Source organism: Danio aesculapii, chromosome 12 (genome assembly GCF_903798145.1).
Source record: "Danio aesculapii chromosome 12, fDanAes4.1, whole genome shotgun sequence".
Classification (NCBI taxonomy): domain Eukaryota; kingdom Metazoa; phylum Chordata; class Actinopteri; order Cypriniformes; family Danionidae; genus Danio; species Danio aesculapii.
This window is the reverse complement of record NC_079446.1, coordinates 23,527,107-23,545,644: the sequence shown is the minus strand read 5'-3', so window position 1 is coordinate 23,545,644 and position 18,538 is coordinate 23,527,107. Positions and strand designations below refer to the sequence as shown.

Here is an 18,538-nt window from a genome sequence, read left to right as displayed (position 1 = left end):
GACATGACATAAGCAAATGATAATGTTATAAACAGCAGAGAGTCGTATGAAAGCAGTTGATGCATGTCCAAAAGCACTTGTAATTTGTTGAAAAGATTGAGAAACTGCTACTATTATGTGCACAAATGACTAATTGTTTTGAGATATGCATGAAGTGTTGTGCAAATGTAAATATTGTTGTGAGAAATGCACCAAAGCCACTGAGAAAAACTGTAAAAGTTACGTTAACTGATATGTTTGTAATTACATTTGTTGTTCCTGCTTGATTAAAAAAAGATGAAAACATTTTTTTGCGCCTCTCTCTGCAATTTATCATAATAATTTAAACGTTCTAACTTAATCTTTTGATATATTTGTTTGAAATGTTTTATTTTTCCTTAAACCATTTGTTCAACTAAAAAGACTAAACAATTTTGCATTGCAATAACATCAATGATCCTGATATTTTCCTAAACTCTTCTTTTATTTGTGTTGCTTTTTTAGAAGACCATCAGATCTACAGGCAGGAGCAGTTCATGGAGTAGGTAAGCTTTTTAGTAACAGGTGGAATTGAGTTAAATGTTTCAGATGTTTGTTGTTATCTGTCATTTAGAGGAATTAAGATAACCAAAAGTCAGTTATTAAGAGTTAAAAAAAAGAAAATAAGTAATTATAAATGACATCCCTCTCTATTTTTAATAATAGATGGAATGGCCTTGTAAATTATGCAGCACTGTTGTACCAACAAAGACTGATATACTAAAACATTATAGACTGCATCATGGGACATTTGGACATGCTCATGCCTTGCCTTGTATACATATAGATTGCCCATGCACTTTTAAAAACTGGAGTAGCCTCCGCTGTCACTTGTCACGACAACATCCAGGAGTTGACTCACTTAACTCACCTCAAGTAACTCTTTTCTTTACCTGCCTATTATGTCAAAAATCTGGATTCCCTAGCGAAAAAGAGTTTTTTGAACATATTGGTCATCATCTGAAGAATAACGAGACTGTAAAGTGTGTTTTTGCTGGGTGCAATCACCAAACAAATGTGTATGGGACTTTCGCGACACACAAACACAGGAAGCATACGCCACATACTTCACAAGATTTTAAACCAGGCATTATTGGTGAAAGACAGTTAACTGAACAGGAGGAGTCACTAGTTTTTGAAGCCTGTGAAGAGGATCATGTTCACAGTGATGGCAATTACCTAGGCTCTGGCTCAGATGTTCACTATGAAGAGGATAATGGAAGCAGTGTGGTTGTAGAGTACATAGCATCCCTCCTTTTGAAATTAGAAAGTGTTCATAATGTTTCAATTCGGTGCATTGATGAACTAGTAGATGATCTTCACTTCATAGTAAGTTCTGCATCCATTACTGCAATAAGAGATATTGTTGTTTCACACTTAAAGAAACATAATTGTACGATTACTGACACGTTTGTTACATCTCTAGTGGAAGAATTGTGCGAATCAAATCCACTAAGCACAGCACTTAGTGCTGGTGGTCCTCTTTCATCATCATTTAGAAGGCGACAGTATTATAAAGAAAACTTTGAAGTCGTTGAGCCCACTGAATACATCCTTAATCCAAATGAAAAGAGAAGTTTCCAGTATATACCAATTCGCCAGTCCTTAGTTCATATTTTGGGTAAAGAAAATCTTAGAGAAAAAGTTCTGAGCAAAGAACAGGACCAGTTGTCATCTATTTATTATGGATCATACCGTGATGGTACAGTCTATAAAGAGAATTCTTTTTATTCTGAAGAGCTAAGAATTGCACTTGTGTTGTATGTAGATGACTTTGAAATTTGTAACCCCCTGGGTACATCAAGAAAAAAGCATAAAATCACAGCTGTATACTGGGCCTTTGGCAACATCCCTCATTCATTGCGATCCACTCTTAACTCTGTATACTTGGCCCTTTTATGCAAAGCAGTTGACATCAAAAAATTTGGCTACGCTGAAGTGCTTGCTCCTTTGTTAAAAGACATTGCCATTTTGGAGAGTGACGGTGTCTACATTTCCAGTCTTGGACAACATGTTAAAGGCTCTGTGTTTTGTGTAGTCGCTGATAATCTTGGGGCACATTCCATTTGTGGACTTGTGGAAAATTTTTGTGGACCATTCATTTGCAGATTTTGTCTTGGAGAACGATCAGAATTTCAAAGAAAGGAGGTGAGGTCAGGTGCATTTTCTGCTCGGACCAAAGAGAATCATGCCACTCATTTATCGACTGTTAAAGAAAATCCAGCTTTGACACACTGTTACGGTGTAAAAAATGCCTGCCCACTTACTGAAAATCTGAGCTATTTCCACTGTGTGACTGGCTATCCACCCGATATATTGCACGACATTTTTGAAGGCATTGTTCCTTTGGAATTAGCTCTGTGCTTCAGTGTTTTTATTTCAAAGAAATATTTCACTTTCAGTGAACTTAACAGTGCCATCACACAATTTCCGTATAAATGGGCTGACAAAACTGATTGTCCTCAGCCATTGCCTACAACCTTTTCCTCAAAAAAGAGGATTGGAGGGAATGCACATGAAAATTGGGCCCTCATACGACTGCTGCCATTCATTATTGGACAAAGAATACCTTTGAATGATCCAGCCTGGCTTCTACTTATGTCTTTAAAAGACATCATTGAACTTGTTGTTGCCCCAGTTCACAACAAAGAAAGTATTGCATATCTTGACTCAAAAATTTCCGAACACCGACATAGATTCCAAGAAGTATTTCCTAATGAAGGGTTAATCCCAAAGCACCACTTCTTAGAACACTATCCTGCATTAATAAATGCTTTTGGGCCTGTGATTGCTTTCTGGACAATGAGATTTGAAGCAAAGCACAGCCAATTTAAGCAGATTGTGAGACACACTGGCAACTTTAAGAACATTCTCCTTTCTCTGGCCACAAAGCATCAGCTTATGATAAGTCATCACCTGCATTCCACAACAGTTGTGCCTGCTCTAAGCGTTGTAAGAGTCACATCAGTTCCATTGGATGTACTGCATGTAAATGTTCAGGAATCAATCAAGCATCTGTTTCCTTGTCAGTCTCAAGTACAGCTGGCTGATACAGTCACCTTTCATGGAACAAGGTACTCAAAAGGCATGATCGTGGCCTATGGTGGTACTGCTGGTCTTCCTGATTTTGCAGAGATTGTCCAAATTGCCCTTTTTGGGGAAAAGGTGCATTTTATTGTGAAAACACTCATGTCCTGGTATGATGAACACTATCGTGGATTTCATCTTGAGAAGACTGATCACATAACTCTTGTTGAACAACAAAGGCTTAGTGATGTTTGTCCCCTGTCAGCCTATATTGTTGCAGAAAAGCTCATGGTGACATTAAAGCGCTACATCTGTCTCCAGTGTTGAGTATGACTTTGTATAATTGTTTCTTCTACCTTTCTAGAGATGGAACCAACAGTCAGATTCCGGGTCCTCATTGATCACGAGGTCAAAAAACTTACACTCAAAAGTGGCATACCCTCAACTGTTGATGAATTGGTTGCAGCCATCCAAGAACAATTTGCCATCACCACTGAAATCAGTGTTCAGTACAAAGATGAAGAGTTTAATGACTTTTTCACTCTAACGACCACAAAGGAACTTAAAGATAAAGACACACTGAAAGTAGTGTATGTTCCGTTAAACATAACACTGACTGTTGTTCCCCAGGAAAGCACCCCTGATGCCTCCAGTGTGTGCTCTTTATCAGAGTCTGTGACACACTCTGACGTCTCAGATGATACTGTGATTCTCTCTCCTTCACCCTCTGAAAGACAATATCCATGGCCTGCTGTATTTCCAATTCCAACTTTCTCACACAATACTGAGCTGGCTTTGAGTCAAGGTAATGAGATTTATTTAAGAGATGGCACCCTACTGACATCACCCAGTGTCAAAGCAGATATCTTGGAGCGCCTGGCAGAGGCCATGTTTTGCTATACAGCATACCCCAATGATGCCCAGAGATCTGCAGTAGCACAGGCACTAATAGAAAAGCATCCCTGTTTGAAGGAACCGGGATCTTTTAATGGAATTTATGGGTGGCAACAAAGCCTGAAATACAAATGTGGAAACTATCGTACCAAACGCAAAGCATTGGGAAGTCCTGAACTCCTGATAAACTCAATGAAACACAAGGTGGGAGATGAGAGAAAACCTGCTAAAAACATCAAAAAACCAAAGAGGGCAGAAGTAAATTTCCTGCCTCAGCACCCTTCAGGTGATACAGATAACAGCCTTGAGAATGTGAGACTTGAGTTAATAGAAGCCAGCAAGAAAAGGGATGTCAAAAGCATAAATGACATGATGGCCAGGACGTATAGCTGCAGAAGAATGGAAGTGGTTGCCCAGTCCCCAGATGTACCAAAATTGAAAGAAAGATGGCCTGCCCTCTTTGAACCATTCCAGGTAAATGATTTATCACTGACATGATGCTCACTCAGTTTTTGTTTAAAGGAAAATAGTGAACAAAGTTGCTAGAATGTGATGCTAGACACTCCTAAGGCGGTTTAAGAATGAAAGGTTGCCAATTAATTACACATCTTACGTGTTCCAAATAACAGTCAAACAATTTATGTATTACAGATAAATGAAGAATTCCGAAGGTGTACTGCAGTTCCACTAGAATCAATGTTTATGTCCCAGCTGGACAAGTACACTCCAAAACTTCTTGACCTGTTTAGTGCGAAGGGTGGAGCAGCTGGTCAACGCATCAAGAACTTGTTATTGGAACTGATACAGGTGAGGCAAAAGTGGTAACAGTGTTGTAGATGCATATTAATGCAATAAGTTCTTTTATTTACTTGTCTTGTGAGTAAATAATAAAAATAATTTTTATTAATCCTAATAAATTAAAGATAAATAAAAAGTGTGTGTGTGTGTGTGTGTATACACAGTTGAAGTCAGAATTATTAGTCCCTCTTTAAATGTTATTTTCTTTTTTTTAATATTTCCCAAATGATGTTTAACAAATAATATTTTTTCTACTGGAGGAAGTCTTATTTGTTTTATTTCGGCTAGAATAAAAGCAGTTTTTAAATACGATCAATATTATCAAAATTATTAGCCCCTCTAAGCTATATTTTTTTCGATAGTTTACAGAACAAACCATCATTATACAATAACTTGCCTAATTACCCTAACCTGCCTAGTTAAACTAATTAACCTAGTTAAGCCTTTAAATTTCACTTTGAACTGTATAGAATTGTCTTAAAAATATCTAGTCAAATATTATTTACTGTCATCATGGCAAAGATAAAATAAATCAGTTATTAGAAATGAGTTATTAAAACTATTATGATTAGAAAAGTGTTGGGAAAAAAATAATCATCTCTCCATTAAACAGAATTTGGGGAAAAAAATTTAACGGGGGGGGGGGGATGGGTGTTGGGGCTAATAATTCTGACTTCAACTGTGTGTGTATATATATATATATATATATATATATATATATATATATATATATATATATATATATATATATAGCTCTAGTACAGAACCACACTGATAATGGCATTGTACGTTTGTAGTTGTATTCCCTTCAAGAATCAATTTTTCATTATTGACTTATCAACTATAGGATCCGAGTACCTCTGTGGTGAAGAAAAGAGACGTGACTCTGAGATGCCTCATTGAATACATGGGAGAGAGTGGGCAAGAGCTCATCTCTGACTACATTGTAAGTATTGTTTAAAAAACATGGTTAGACTTTTTCAATATCAATCTTATGTCTCCCTGAGATATCGTACGAGACTAGAGTTAGGGATTAGCTACCATGTCTAAAAACAAATATTGTTACGGTTCAAAACACACCTACAAACACCCAGATGTATGTGCAGGAACCAGGGTCCCAAATTAACATTTTGGTTGTCCAGTTGCAGACTTGATTTAAAAAATACTGTCATATTTTTCAACTGCAAATCCTTGTTTTACATTTTGCAGTGTTTTTTCGACTTTTAGAGTCATAATCATCTGACACTATAACTGTAAGAGTGGCATTTTCAGTTTTGACACTTATTGTTCTGTTTATTCTCATACAGGGAAAAACGGAGAGCAGTGTCCATGAGGACTTGAACATGCGCAATATGCAGATATATGTCTGCTGTGAACCAGATGCAGTGGGCATCATCATTGAGGGAATTCCGGTGCTTACTGATCTTGGAAATCTGGCCAGGGCATGTTGCTTGCTTCTGGGGATGACATATGCTCTGAACTTGCAGTATCCACCACAACTTTGCAAAACATTTGAGGTGTTCCAAAGACTTTTTGTGGGACTTGACACACTGCGCCCAAAGCCTTCTTCCCGATTCATGACACTCAAAAACAAACTTCTGAGTTAGTTGGTCAACTGCCAGCCTCACACTAAATGGCAATCTTGTGTTTTTATTGAGTTTTCCAGAAGATTGTTGTGAATGTTTAATTGTTAATTGGCTGAGTCTCAGAGGTTCTGTTTCTTTGCTGCTTCACTCTTGTTCGATGGGCTGTTTAACTAAAAGCAATGTGGTAGTCAAGCACAGACTTCTTCAGTTCCTGGATAAGTGTCCAGCTTCTGGGCACTTGATTTGCTGAAGTTTGTTTTGTTATGTCAAATACTGAGGTCAGAGGCCCTTTATTTTATTTTATTTCAATTTCAAATGTTTTATTGCAATATAGCACAGATTGCACTTTAAACATGTTCTGTTATTAGTTTAACATGTTTTAACATATGTTACATGAAAATGTATTGTACTGTACACACAAGTCAGGCTGTTTATGTAAATTGCTTAGGTCAAGAGTGACTGTACTTTAATGTTAGTGTTAAGAGGACACAGATTGCACTTAAAAGGTGTTCTATGTTGCATTTAAAAATGAGAAGTTTCTGTAATTTGTAATTTCAGAAACTGCATCCAATTGTTTGTATATGGCAGCTGTTATAGAGTAATAAACATTGGAAACTAATATCTCTTTCTTTATTAATTAAAGTTATGACAATGCTAACTAATTATTTCAATTGGACTGAAGAAAAAAAAAATTCTAAATTAAAAAGTAAAAAAATTATTTAACTAAAATCAAAAAGTTTAGTTTTATATTTTAAATGTTACTTATTTTAACTAAGTATGATTGGGTAAATTTACTGAGCTTTGTCACATTGGTTAAACTCAAATATTTTGCTTTATATTGTAGACTCTACTTAATTTTTTTGCATACAGTAAAATAAATAATATTGATTTTTACCAAATTAAAATAACAAGAAGTTCACTAAACTTACAAAAAGTAGTTGGAAAATGTTGCCTTAATTTTTTTGAGTAAAATCTAAGTAACAGTTTTTACAGTGTGTGCAAACTGGAAGAACAATGTGTATAGATGCTTGGCTAAGAGTCAAAGATTCTTTCAAACTTTCAAGTATTATAGCTCAAACTTGGTCAAACGCAATGTGGCATGGTTTGACTTGTATTCCCCTGACTCTTCACATGATTCCTTCTTGCTTTGAGCTACCAGCACTGTTTGAAATCAAAGCTCAGACATTTAAAGTCAGCCGCAGATCCAAAGCTCTGATCACTCTTAAAAAAAGTGGACTGTGGCTCTAGGGCTAAAGCTGCAACGTGTATTAATGTGCATTTTTATTGTTGTTTAAAGGAATATGATGTAGAAAAGGAATACGCATTTGATAATAATTGAATCATTCTAGGCCTGTCACGATATCTATTTTTTGTTTTACAATATGTTGCACCATATTATATTGCGATAAACGATATTATTGTCATTTTAAGACCATTTTATGCCACTTATTAAATAATGCCAGTGACAATATAATATCATCATAACGCAAGTGCACTCTTCCAATAGACAAATAATAATTTATTCATAAGAATATTTCATTTAATTATAGTCAGAAAATAATATTGAGTAATATGAAAATGTTCACATGATTTATTTACAATACAGTTTGATACAGTACAGTTACAGGATGATACTCACAAAATAGTTGCGCATAAATCCGCAGATTTTTAACGAAATTCTGTGCAGAAATTGTAAAAAATGTTCACAGATTCTGTCTGGCCCTGGTTATGAGCAATATATTTTACATTCATTGTATTATGAAGAATGACAATGTAATATCATCACAACGCAAGTACACTCTTCCAATAGATGAATAATATTTTATTCTTAAGAATATTTCATTTAATTATAGTCATTTTAACAATTGAATAATTAGGTATTGCAGTCAGAATGTGAAAATGCACATCCTTAATAAATAGTAATAAAAGTGCAAAGTTAAAAATTAACAGAGGCTGCGATATCTGTTACCAGATTTTTTTCTGTTGTCAGACACCCACATGAAAATTTACTACAGTAATTTATAGTAAATATTATAGTGTTTTTTTTTTAACCACACTGACACCTCCAATAGAGATATAGTTGCACAATCAACTAAAATGTTGCTAGAATTGTTTACGTATGGGCCATATAGATTGCAAAGATATATTGATTTATATTTATATATATATATATATATATATATATATATATATATATACATAAACTGTATATTGAACTGCTGGGCTCTTCAAGCTGATGCTGTTGATGATGTTGTGTATATAATGTAAAAAGAAACCGTTCAGAAATGAAAAAATAAATCTATAGTCCTTGATTCCTTGATTGCACGTTCACCTCCAATGTTGGAGATGTGTGGAAATGGAAGTCCTGGAGGAGTGTTTTCATTTCAAAACACTCTCCATCCACATATTTACAGTTTTCAAGCTTTTACAAAAACTTTCATGTCCGAGCTTGCCACTGGTATAAATCCCATTCAGAGTGTCGATGTCAGACAGTAGGAGATAGCAGGAGCCATAGTGCATTGATTGTCTTGCTAGCACGATTGCCTCTGATCTCAGAGATGCAGGTTTAAATCCTGTTCAGAGCAGTGCCGTGACCCAGATGGGAATGAGGTTTTGGGCTAGCCTAATGGAGGTTATTTAGTAAAATCTTTGGTAAATGTTAAAATCTCTGGCCTCATGAGGTGTGCTGATTCTAAACCTTACATGCATAGAGTGGACTGTGACAGAGTGCATATGGCCCTGGCATATGAGGGTCCCTAAGCCGGGACATGTTGGGACACATGAAGTCCCCACCTCTGCTTTTAAACTTTATTGTCGTAACCACAATCAACACACATGCTCTACAACTTCATCATCGCCCCCTGACTTTTCAACTACATCATCATGGAGATGAGGTCTTATTCTTCATGTACGAGTGGCCGCAGTCATTTGAATCTTTTTGGCTCTAGACTTCCGGTCTCATTCACTTCTATTCATTTTTAGAAGTTAAAACAGCTAGTTTTGCTGCTTGATAAAAACTGATGGTTTCTTATTATATTATTCTACTTTGTCTGTATAGTCATGAACACACTTATTTGGAGAGGAAGTAGTTTGATCGTTTTCTGCTGTTTATTATTCCTAGTCATTTCTCCCATCCGCAACTACATCGAAAGTTCTAAAGCAATCGCAAAAACGAGCGCATGTTCCCATTGTAGAATAAGGTCAATCATTTTCGTGCATTGGGCCCATGCTGGCTACTCCACTGACTACAAATCTGAGTAGTAAATGCACCTCCATCTGACAGCAGCCAGTGGAGGTTTACTTTAACTGATAAGATGCACATGAAAATCGCTATTGATTAATAGCGCAGCCCTATTATTGTTAAATTTGTCATCATTGGGAGTGTCTTCAAAACGTTTTCGCAGTACAAGTGCTCTATCTTCATGTGGACACAAGGCCAAAATGTAAAAAATACTATGCTTCCGGATGAGTGTTTACATGGGCTTAAAGAGAGTTCTTCTGAAAATGAAAATTGTCAACATTTACATTACTAAAGATTGCTTGTTTCGATCTTTTATGAGTTTCTTTCTTCTGTTGAACACAAAAGAAGATATTTTGAAGAAAGCTGGATGGCCGATAACTAGGGATGTCCAGATCTGATCACATGATTGGAAATTGGGCCCAATCACGCGGTTTCAGGCTCGATCGGAATCGGACGTTACCTCCCGATCAGGCCTCAGATATACAGTATATTCTCATTATTTTTAACACATCTACAGTTATGCGGTGGCACAGAGTTAGACCTCTCTCTCGACTTCACACAGAAACAGCAGTGCATGCGGCATGACATCACTTCGTTGCAGAGATGCTGTTGGTTAAATGCCGACAAAGTAGAACATGGAAGCAGCTTGAAGCAGGAAGCGCGGTCTAGACGTATTACAAAGTTGATGACAACATTGCCCTAGCAAAATGTGAGATATGTACACTTGAGATTGCCTGACGAGTGTTTTAAGTTGAGGTGCTATTTGATTTTTATATTCGATTTTTTAAATATTTACTGTTGCAGTCCAAAAGTGAAGAACTTATGTTATTACTTGATTGTTCAAGCTACTTCACAGAAGTGCTCTGTTTGTTTGTTAACAAGTTGTAAACGGGTTGTTGAATGTTAAAGTAAGTTGAATTAAATAAAAAATAAGGAACATCCTGGATCTGTTTCTTCGCGCTGCTTTATTTTTTTATGTATTATCGAAGTATCGGATCGCATTCGGTATCGGTAGATACTCAAAATCAAATGACTCTGACTTGAGGGCAAAAATAAACTGATAGGGTATATGCGGAGCTAGTGTGTCTTTTCATATTGATAAACTTCCAATGAACGGTTTATGTGACTGTTTTCCATTTTATACGGTTCCTTTTACAGCATTGATGTTGTAATGTAATTAAAATACAATCAGTTAAATAGACGTTGACATTCATTTAGTTGTTCAAGCGTAAAACGAGACAAAAGGCCGTTTACTCACACGCGCCTGTCAGAATCAGCAGGCTACTGCAGAAGCTCTATTGAATATACTGGGGTGAAATAAATGCTCATATTATAAAGACATGGCGGGGAAAGTGTAATTTAATACAGTGCTTCTTGTGCAATCTGAGACCCACTTTATATGGGATATCACTCAGCCAGTGGAGATAGCTGATTTTTTTAAACGTTTAAACCTTAAACGTGCCGATTTTGCAATGGCATACAGTTCACCGGAAACGCTTAACCCAGGTTACTGACAAATGTAAAGTCCTTTAGCATACTTCTGCATATACCCTATTGGGACATCCCCACTGGTAACCCTTGGCTTCCATAGAGGCTTTCTTCAAAATATCTATTTTTATTGTTTTCAGCAAAAAATTTAACTGAAATGAACTGTTTGGAGTCACTTGGGGATAAGTAAATAGTGAGTACAATTTAATTTTTTGGTGAACTATCCCTCTAATAACCCTGACAACAAATCAAAAATGTGAATTTTCAGTCTCACAATTGAGCAGAGACCCAACAGCGATGATGGCAACATCGACATAAATATTCAACAAACAAGAAACAGTAATCTGATAACATTTCCATGCTGAACACCATGCTGGGAGCACGCAGTAAGATAACATAACTGTTTATTCAGACAACTCTCATAGGCTATTTGGGACAACATTAGAGGGAATAGTGTTGGTTAACGTGTGTTTTTATGTAAATCTCGTTTCCCCGTGCTCTGGGTAAGATGTACAAGGTTTTGTACGGCGTGTGCTCAGTCTGCTGCTGTTGAGTTTGGGTGTCCCATTAGTCTTGAGAGACAAAAGTGGCAGAAAGTTGAAAGCGGATCTCGATGAAGTTGAGGGCCTCACATTAGCATCAGTGCTAATTTGTGCTTTCATGCAGCAGGCGAAGAACTGAGACAGCCACTCCTGAGGGACCTGCAGCTGAGGTGGAGGAAAAACATTTCATTATTCATCACTGCTACTGGCACTGTGCGCTTTCTTTCTTTCTTTCTTTCTTTCTTTCTTTCTTTTTTTCTTCTTTCTTTCTTTCTTTCTTTCTTTCTTTCTTTCTTTCTTTCTTTCTTTCTCTTTTTTCTTCTTTCTTTCTCTTTCTTCTTTCTTTCTTTCTTTCTTTCTTTCTTTCTTTCTTTCTTTCTTTCTTTCTTTCTTTCTTTCTTTCTTTCTTTCTTTCTTTCTTTCTTTCTTTCTTTCTCTCTTTCTTTCTTTCTCTCTTTCTTTCTTTCTTTCTTTCTTTCTTTCTTTCTTTCTTTCTTTCTTTCTTTCTTTCTTTCTTTCTTTCTTTCTTTCTTCTTCTTTTCTTTCTTTCTTTCTTTCTTTCTTTCTTTCTTTCTTTCTTTCTTTCTTTCTTTCTTTCTTTCTTTCTTTCTTTCTTTCTTTCTTTCTGTCTCTCTCTTTCTTTCTTTCTGTCTCTCTTTCTTTCTTTCTTTCTTTCTTTCTTTCTTTTTCTTTTCTTTCTTTCTTTCTTTCTTTCTTTTTCTTTTTCTTTCGGTCTCTTGTACATTATGTCTAACTTATCTTTTGTTTTCTTTCTTTCTGTCTTTTGTTCTTTTTTATTTTTGCTCATGTTTTTTTAATAATTTTTTTCTAACTTTCTATTTTTCTGGCTTTAATTTTTTTTTCTTTTTGTCAGTCTTTTTTTCCATTTACTTTAGTTTTTTGATCATCAATTTCTTTCATTTTTTTGTCATTTTCTTACTAAATGTCTTTTGTTCTTTGTTCTTTTCTTTTCATCTGTCTGTGTATCTATTTCTTTATATTTCTGTCTGTTTTTAGTTTTATTCTTTTTATCTTTTGCTCTTCATGTCTTTTTTTGGTTCTTTTTGTCTCTTTTTTTTTTTAGTCTGGCTTTCATTTATTTTTACTCATTCTTTCTATCTATCTCACTCATCTTTTATTTTGAGCATTTTTTTCATTCTTTCAATCTTTTTTGTTCTTATCAGCTTTTCTTCTTTTATATTTAATACAGTAATAGTTCATAATAATTTGTCAAAGCCCAGCAGGATATTTATAAAACGCACAGTAGTATTCATACGGTGACACAATGATGTGTAATAGAGGTGTCCCTAGTGGATATGTTTAAGAAGTCTGGATCAGATAGGGTGTGCCGAACGATAGACTGAACACATCGTTCTTCAGATACGTGTCATATTAATCATCAGCTTTACTCACTTCCATCCTCTGTGGCTGCTGAACGATAGCTGCAGGGGGCTTTTTTCTATTTTCCATTGTTAGCTTCACAAAACTCATGCCCTCATATCATTTTAATCAAGTTCCACTGAAGTTATGAGGGTCTCCGTGGGAGGTGATGCGTGTGAAGTTGTATATATGTGAGATACAGGGGTTGGTTTTCTTCTCTACATGAAAGGGCTTGTTGGAGCACATTGGTGGTACAAGTAAAAGACCAGAGGTATAAAATATGTTCAAAAAAAGCTTGCATGTCCTTAACCAGTAGGAAAATGGGGTAGTTCACCAAAAAAAACTATTTTACACACTAATTATTAATCCTCATTCCCCAAGTCGTTACAAATGTGTATGGGTTTCCTTTAGGGCTGGGCGATTTTTTTTCAATTTTGAAACTCAAAATCTCAATTAATTGAACATTTTACCTCTATAATGATTAATGAATGATTATTTTATTTATTGATCACATTTTTTTTTTGCTCTCGTAGTTCATTGACAGGTTTTGTACAGTAAATATGCTCACATATTACAAGTGACAGATTTTTGAATGAAGGGTGCATTTCTTGACATTAAAATAATTGTAGGAAACACACTATCTACTATCTATGATTATTTATTAAACATTGAATGTTGAACAACTGAACTTAAAACACACATTGCCTAAAACAGTCACATTTTTCTTATATAAAAAGTGAAAATAAATAACTTGCACTTTTGAAAACAAAATAAATTATTTTCAATGTTTTTCATATTAAAAGTGGAAAATAAGCAGTATCTCTTCTAAATTAAAGAACAGAATGTAATAGAAAATATGCCATCTCATGCATGTCTGGTGCAGCTTCCAATTATCATCAGCGTAGTGCAAAGTAAGGCTCAAGAATGGGTCCATCGTCCTGCTTCACCAGAGATCAGATGTGGCTACAAAGTGCTGAACATTTTTCAGTTCAGCAGCTACATTTTTACAACATGTCTTGTACATGAGTGGGGTCACATGACTCCACACAGGATAGGGAAGGTAATTCAAAATCAACCTGGACAAATTTAAATTTGTTCTGAATGTTGATTTCGATTACTTTTCAATTAATTACCCAGCCCTGTTTTTTTTTATATACAAAAGAAGATATTTTGAAAAATTATTGTAAACAAATGGTCCCCATTGACCCATCACATTTTTTTTTTTTTTTTTACTAAGGAAACAAATTGGTTACATCAGCTAGTTTGGTTACCGATGTCCTTCTGAAAATGTGGCCTATTAAATATTGCCTTTAAATATTTTTACACAAAGGACTTTTTAAATGTAAAAAAATGAATGAAAAAGACCTGTTAAAAGAAAAATAAATGGTTACAATAGTGCTGAAACCCTATTGAAATAGTTAAAAAATTCCAAAGATCACTATTTTGTCATTAAACTGATTGTGCACATCAAACTATAAGTTATAGAGATTTGAAACTTTCCAAAACTTGAAAATTGGCACACAGCGTCTTTGTCCAAGTTGGCACCCACCACTATGAGAGCACTGGTGATATTGTAAAACACAGATGCTGTAGACCAATGAAATTTCAGCTTATTAAACAAAATTAATGCAAGTCTATTTGGAATCAAACTTGGTGGGCTTGTTTGACCATCGTTGTTGTGGACCTAGAGGTTTGTTAGAAATTTGAAATAAATTGGCCACACACACAAAAAAATTGACTCAATTTAAAGTTGTAAGGCAACTTGCTGCAGAGCTTTTTTGAGTTGACTCAACTTAAATCGAGTCAAGTGCAGTAGTTCAGTTAGTAGCTGAGTCAAAAACTTCTCTCCAGCAAGTTAAAATTGTGAGTTGTCAACTTTTTTTTTATAACAGTAAACCAGGGCTGACAAAATGCATTTTGCAAGTTCATAAGTGACTTTATATTGCACACAACATTCATATCATATGTTAAACCTTTTCAATCCAAACCACTTTGCCTCAAGAACTCTTGTAATCCACCAAATCAGTTGTTAAATATTCCAAATGATTTAAAAAATAAAAACAACTTCCATTTACTAGTCTTAGTTTTTTAGATCGACCTGAGTAAAACCACTGCAGCATAACTGTCTACATTCTCTAGGTCAATAATTACGCCCCCCCCCCCCCCCCCCCCCCCCCCCCATTTATGTATCATGGATTTCTAAAGAAGCATGATGATTATTTAAATTACATTGTAATATATTGTAAAATGTGTATTTCAGCTTTCATGTATGTAATTAATTCATAATTATACATCATTATTGATTTGAATTGATTGAACTTGATCCTTTTGTTAAATCTGAACTGTAATAATTTCTGTTAGGCTTTTTGAGTCTTCTGTACTTTGGCTGTTTTTGGTAAAATGAGGCTGTATGGCGTTCACTGTAAAATGCATGAATCTCTCATCCATCATTAAACTCAAGTCTGAAGGATTTTATGATCATGTTGAGTTACACTTATGGGCTGGAAAGGAATGCCTCTAAACTAATCCTTCAAACTGTTGAATAAATTCTGAACAACGTCATATACAGTGGATCATCACTGAACCTGTCCAAACTGACAACAAATGATAATATAGTACATAGCAAACTTGAGCTCCCAATGAAAGCAGAGACATGTTCTCTCAGAGACAAGTACGTCTGAAGAAATCTTGGTATTCCTGTGATTCATTTTTAATACAAATTATAAATTTATCCGTCTCCGACAGAAGTGCTTTGTTGGGATATGCAAGATTCAGTTTTAAGCCCTGAAACAATCTGAGTCTTCATGGAAAAGCCAGCTTAATCTAGAGAGCTAATTATACACTTATTAGGTGCACTGACACTTTTAACAGCCGTTCCTAGAACTGAGTGTGAGCGAATGTACAAAGTTTGCCAACCACACGACCACATATTGTCCCGTAGATTAATAAATCCCCAAGTACGCTTGGCATCAGATTTGAGAAATTATAATCCCATAATTCAGCTCTTTCATTTATAACAATGCTTTCTGTATCTGTAGATCTTGAACAGTGCAGTAGTGGATGATAGCTAATATACATACACAGTGGATGGGGATTTATTAGGCCTGTCTACTCTGATTTCAGTCTTTTTAAATTATTTTAGGTAATGTTCTTTTATTCATCTTTTTAGCATCCATCAAACAGATTTTCTACACTTTATTCCCTCAAACACATGCATATTTTAGAAGCTGGACCATCCCCAGTCATAGAGTGACTGTGAAACTGTTAATTGGCCAGTGCTGTCAGGACTGATGGCGGTCTTGTACTCAACTGAACTCTGTGACAGAAACAGCAGCAGGCCGGCCAACATTTCAGACCAGATGGATAATTGTTCTGATAAACAAGATGCGTATTTGTCATGTTCTGTTTGTAAAATGATTGAACATCTTTATTATTTATTTTTTTACTGTCTCATCAGGGCTTAACAACACCATACAATTTATGTTTACACTGCAAAAAAGCCTTTCTTAGTTTTATCTTGATTCTTAAACCAAAAAGCATTTTTTATTACATTTGTTTTGCTTTGAAACAATGATTTTACTATAATTATTATACTATACTATAATTATTCTACTAAAGAGTAAACTATTTAGTTCACTCCATTGGCATATATTAGTTATCTTTTTAAAGAAGAATTCTGAAACCTGAAAACAAGACAATCATTCACTAACCATGGCTACGCACAAATGTGTGTGTGAAATGTGCGTAAAAAGACGTTTAAACTAAATAAATCCTGATTCATCAATACTTTAATTTTAATTTTAATTCTAAATGTACAAAAAAATTCAAGAACAACTTCTATCTCATGTACACAATAATCTTGTATGCTGGGGGCCTTATAAACATGTGAAAAGACCTCTACATATAATTAGATATGTTGTTTACAGGGTGAATAAAAAGTAACATGACATAAAAAATGGGTGAGGCAACGGTCACTGCATCTTTAGAAAGTGTACAGATATGTTTTCTAACAGTGATAAATGGCTCGATCACACAGTGTATTTGTGGCAAGAGGCACATTTTTAAAATGTGTTTTTATTGACATTAAATGTTTTGCATGATTTTCATGTGTCCAGAGTGCACGTCTTGCGTTCGCTTGCTGCACCTCAGGTTTTGACGGAGCACTCTGTGTGCCTGCAGTTGGAAAAAGTTGCTCAGCATCATAAAATTTGCAGTCTTTTCTAGTCAACAAAAACACAGTTTAAAACCAACATCAAAACCTTCATTATCGTTTAAGTTCTTTTTTTAAAAATTTGTTTTGGTGCAATAATTGTCTCTTAGTCTTAGTTCATAATTTGTCATCTTATAATTTTCTTTGGACCAGTGCCATGGCCATGGGTTTGGGCATGTAAATTACTTACCTCATGCATGTGGGTGCAAATTTAGAACAGAGCCAAACACTCTAAATTTACTAACAGAAGAACAAATTTAAGAACATGCGTGCGTGCGTACGGACGTGCTGTGAATTAGACAGAAAGTTTTCATGAAGTTCAAATGTACATATGAGTTGAGAAAACGTATGCAGTTATTAGTGAATGAGGCCCAATGTTTTTTACTCTTCTAAAAAATGCTTCTTGATTTAAGAATTTTTAGATATTTGGACTAGAAACAAGATGACAAATTTTTTTTTTTTTTTTTTTTTGGTGAACACTTCTCCTTTCTTACAAAAAACTAAACAATTTGGCCGAATGCTTTAATAATTAAATTAACTGTACACATGTCTGTTGTTTTTTCTTGTTTCTCCATTCTTAGATTTTCTGCTCTTCATCATGCGGCACTCACTGGCACTACTGACCTTTTGTCTCTCCTTTTGGAAGCACAGGCCACCGTGGACATTAAAGACAGTAATGGTGAGACACTTTACCATTTTTCCTCTTTTTCAGCATATTTATGTTAGAAGCTTCAAATTGGTTTTGATCTTCTGACTTTGACACACTGCACGAATGAGCACTGCATGAGTTTCCCACTCATGGTTTCCGCTACATTCATTCTTCCATGGCGGGGCACAACGCCAAAATTGATCCCGCCACGGCTGCATTACAGCTTCTCCTTCAAAACATTCAGTCGTGTTTTTTTTTTTTTTTTTTTTAATAGCGGGTGATAATCGCACCAAACCATATTAAAAGGTAAGCATAAAATAGCAGAAGTGGATTCGGACAGGATCTGAGTGCTTTTGCGCTTAGATTGTTAAAATAGGGTTCAAACTTTCAAAATTCCTGGGTGTAGGACTAATATACTAGAGCTGTGGCGAAATTGATTCTGAGATTTTCAGAATGTATCGATTTTTCTCTCTTAAATAATTTCTGCGCTTAGTTTTTAACAGCAAATGGTGCTGTATGCTTTAAAAGCAGCCTTATTGAGCTTCCATCCAATTTCTTTGAAAAACCACTTGAACCCAAAATAATCATTAAAGACGTTAGTTACATTAATCTCCTGACATAAAAGCCAACTTATATGAATCAGCTGAACACACAAGTTTGCGTCCTCATCAGCGTTTGAGTGTATGGTTATAAACTAGCCTCGAG

The 18,538-nt window shown here is 35.3% G+C and overlaps 2 protein-coding genes across 2 annotated transcripts in view; both read left to right on the top strand.

Moving 5' to 3' along the window:
* The window catches only part of caskin2 (CASK interacting protein 2), a 97,825-nt gene that overhangs the window by 28,033 nt on the left and 51,254 nt on the right, over positions 1–18,538 (top strand). The window contains 1 exon segment of the mRNA XM_056469255.1: positions 17,766–17,863. Coding sequence (XP_056325230.1) covers positions 17,766–17,863 — 98 coding nt within the window.
* LOC130238296 (uncharacterized) lies at positions 391–6,905 on the top strand. Its single transcript, XM_056469256.1, has 5 exons — positions 391–524; positions 3,410–4,413; positions 4,591–4,746; positions 5,585–5,683; positions 6,045–6,905. Exons 2-5 carry the CDS (start codon positions 3,412–3,414, stop codon positions 6,342–6,344), a joined length of 1,557 nt encoding a protein of 518 aa, XP_056325231.1. The 5' UTR covers positions 391–524; positions 3,410–3,411; the 3' UTR covers positions 6,345–6,905.

Coding starts and splice junctions, on each gene's coding strand:
- LOC130238296 (XM_056469256.1), top strand. CDS start 3,412: ATGGAACCAACAGTCAGATTCCGGGTCCTCATTGATCACGAGGTCAAA. Junction 4,747..5,584: donor TGTTATTGGAACTGATACAG/GTGAGGCAAAAG, acceptor TATCAACTATAG/GATCCGAGTACCTCTGTGGT. Junction 5,684..6,044: donor AGCTCATCTCTGACTACATT/GTAAGTATTGTT, acceptor ATTCTCATACAG/GGAAAAACGGAGAGCAGTGT.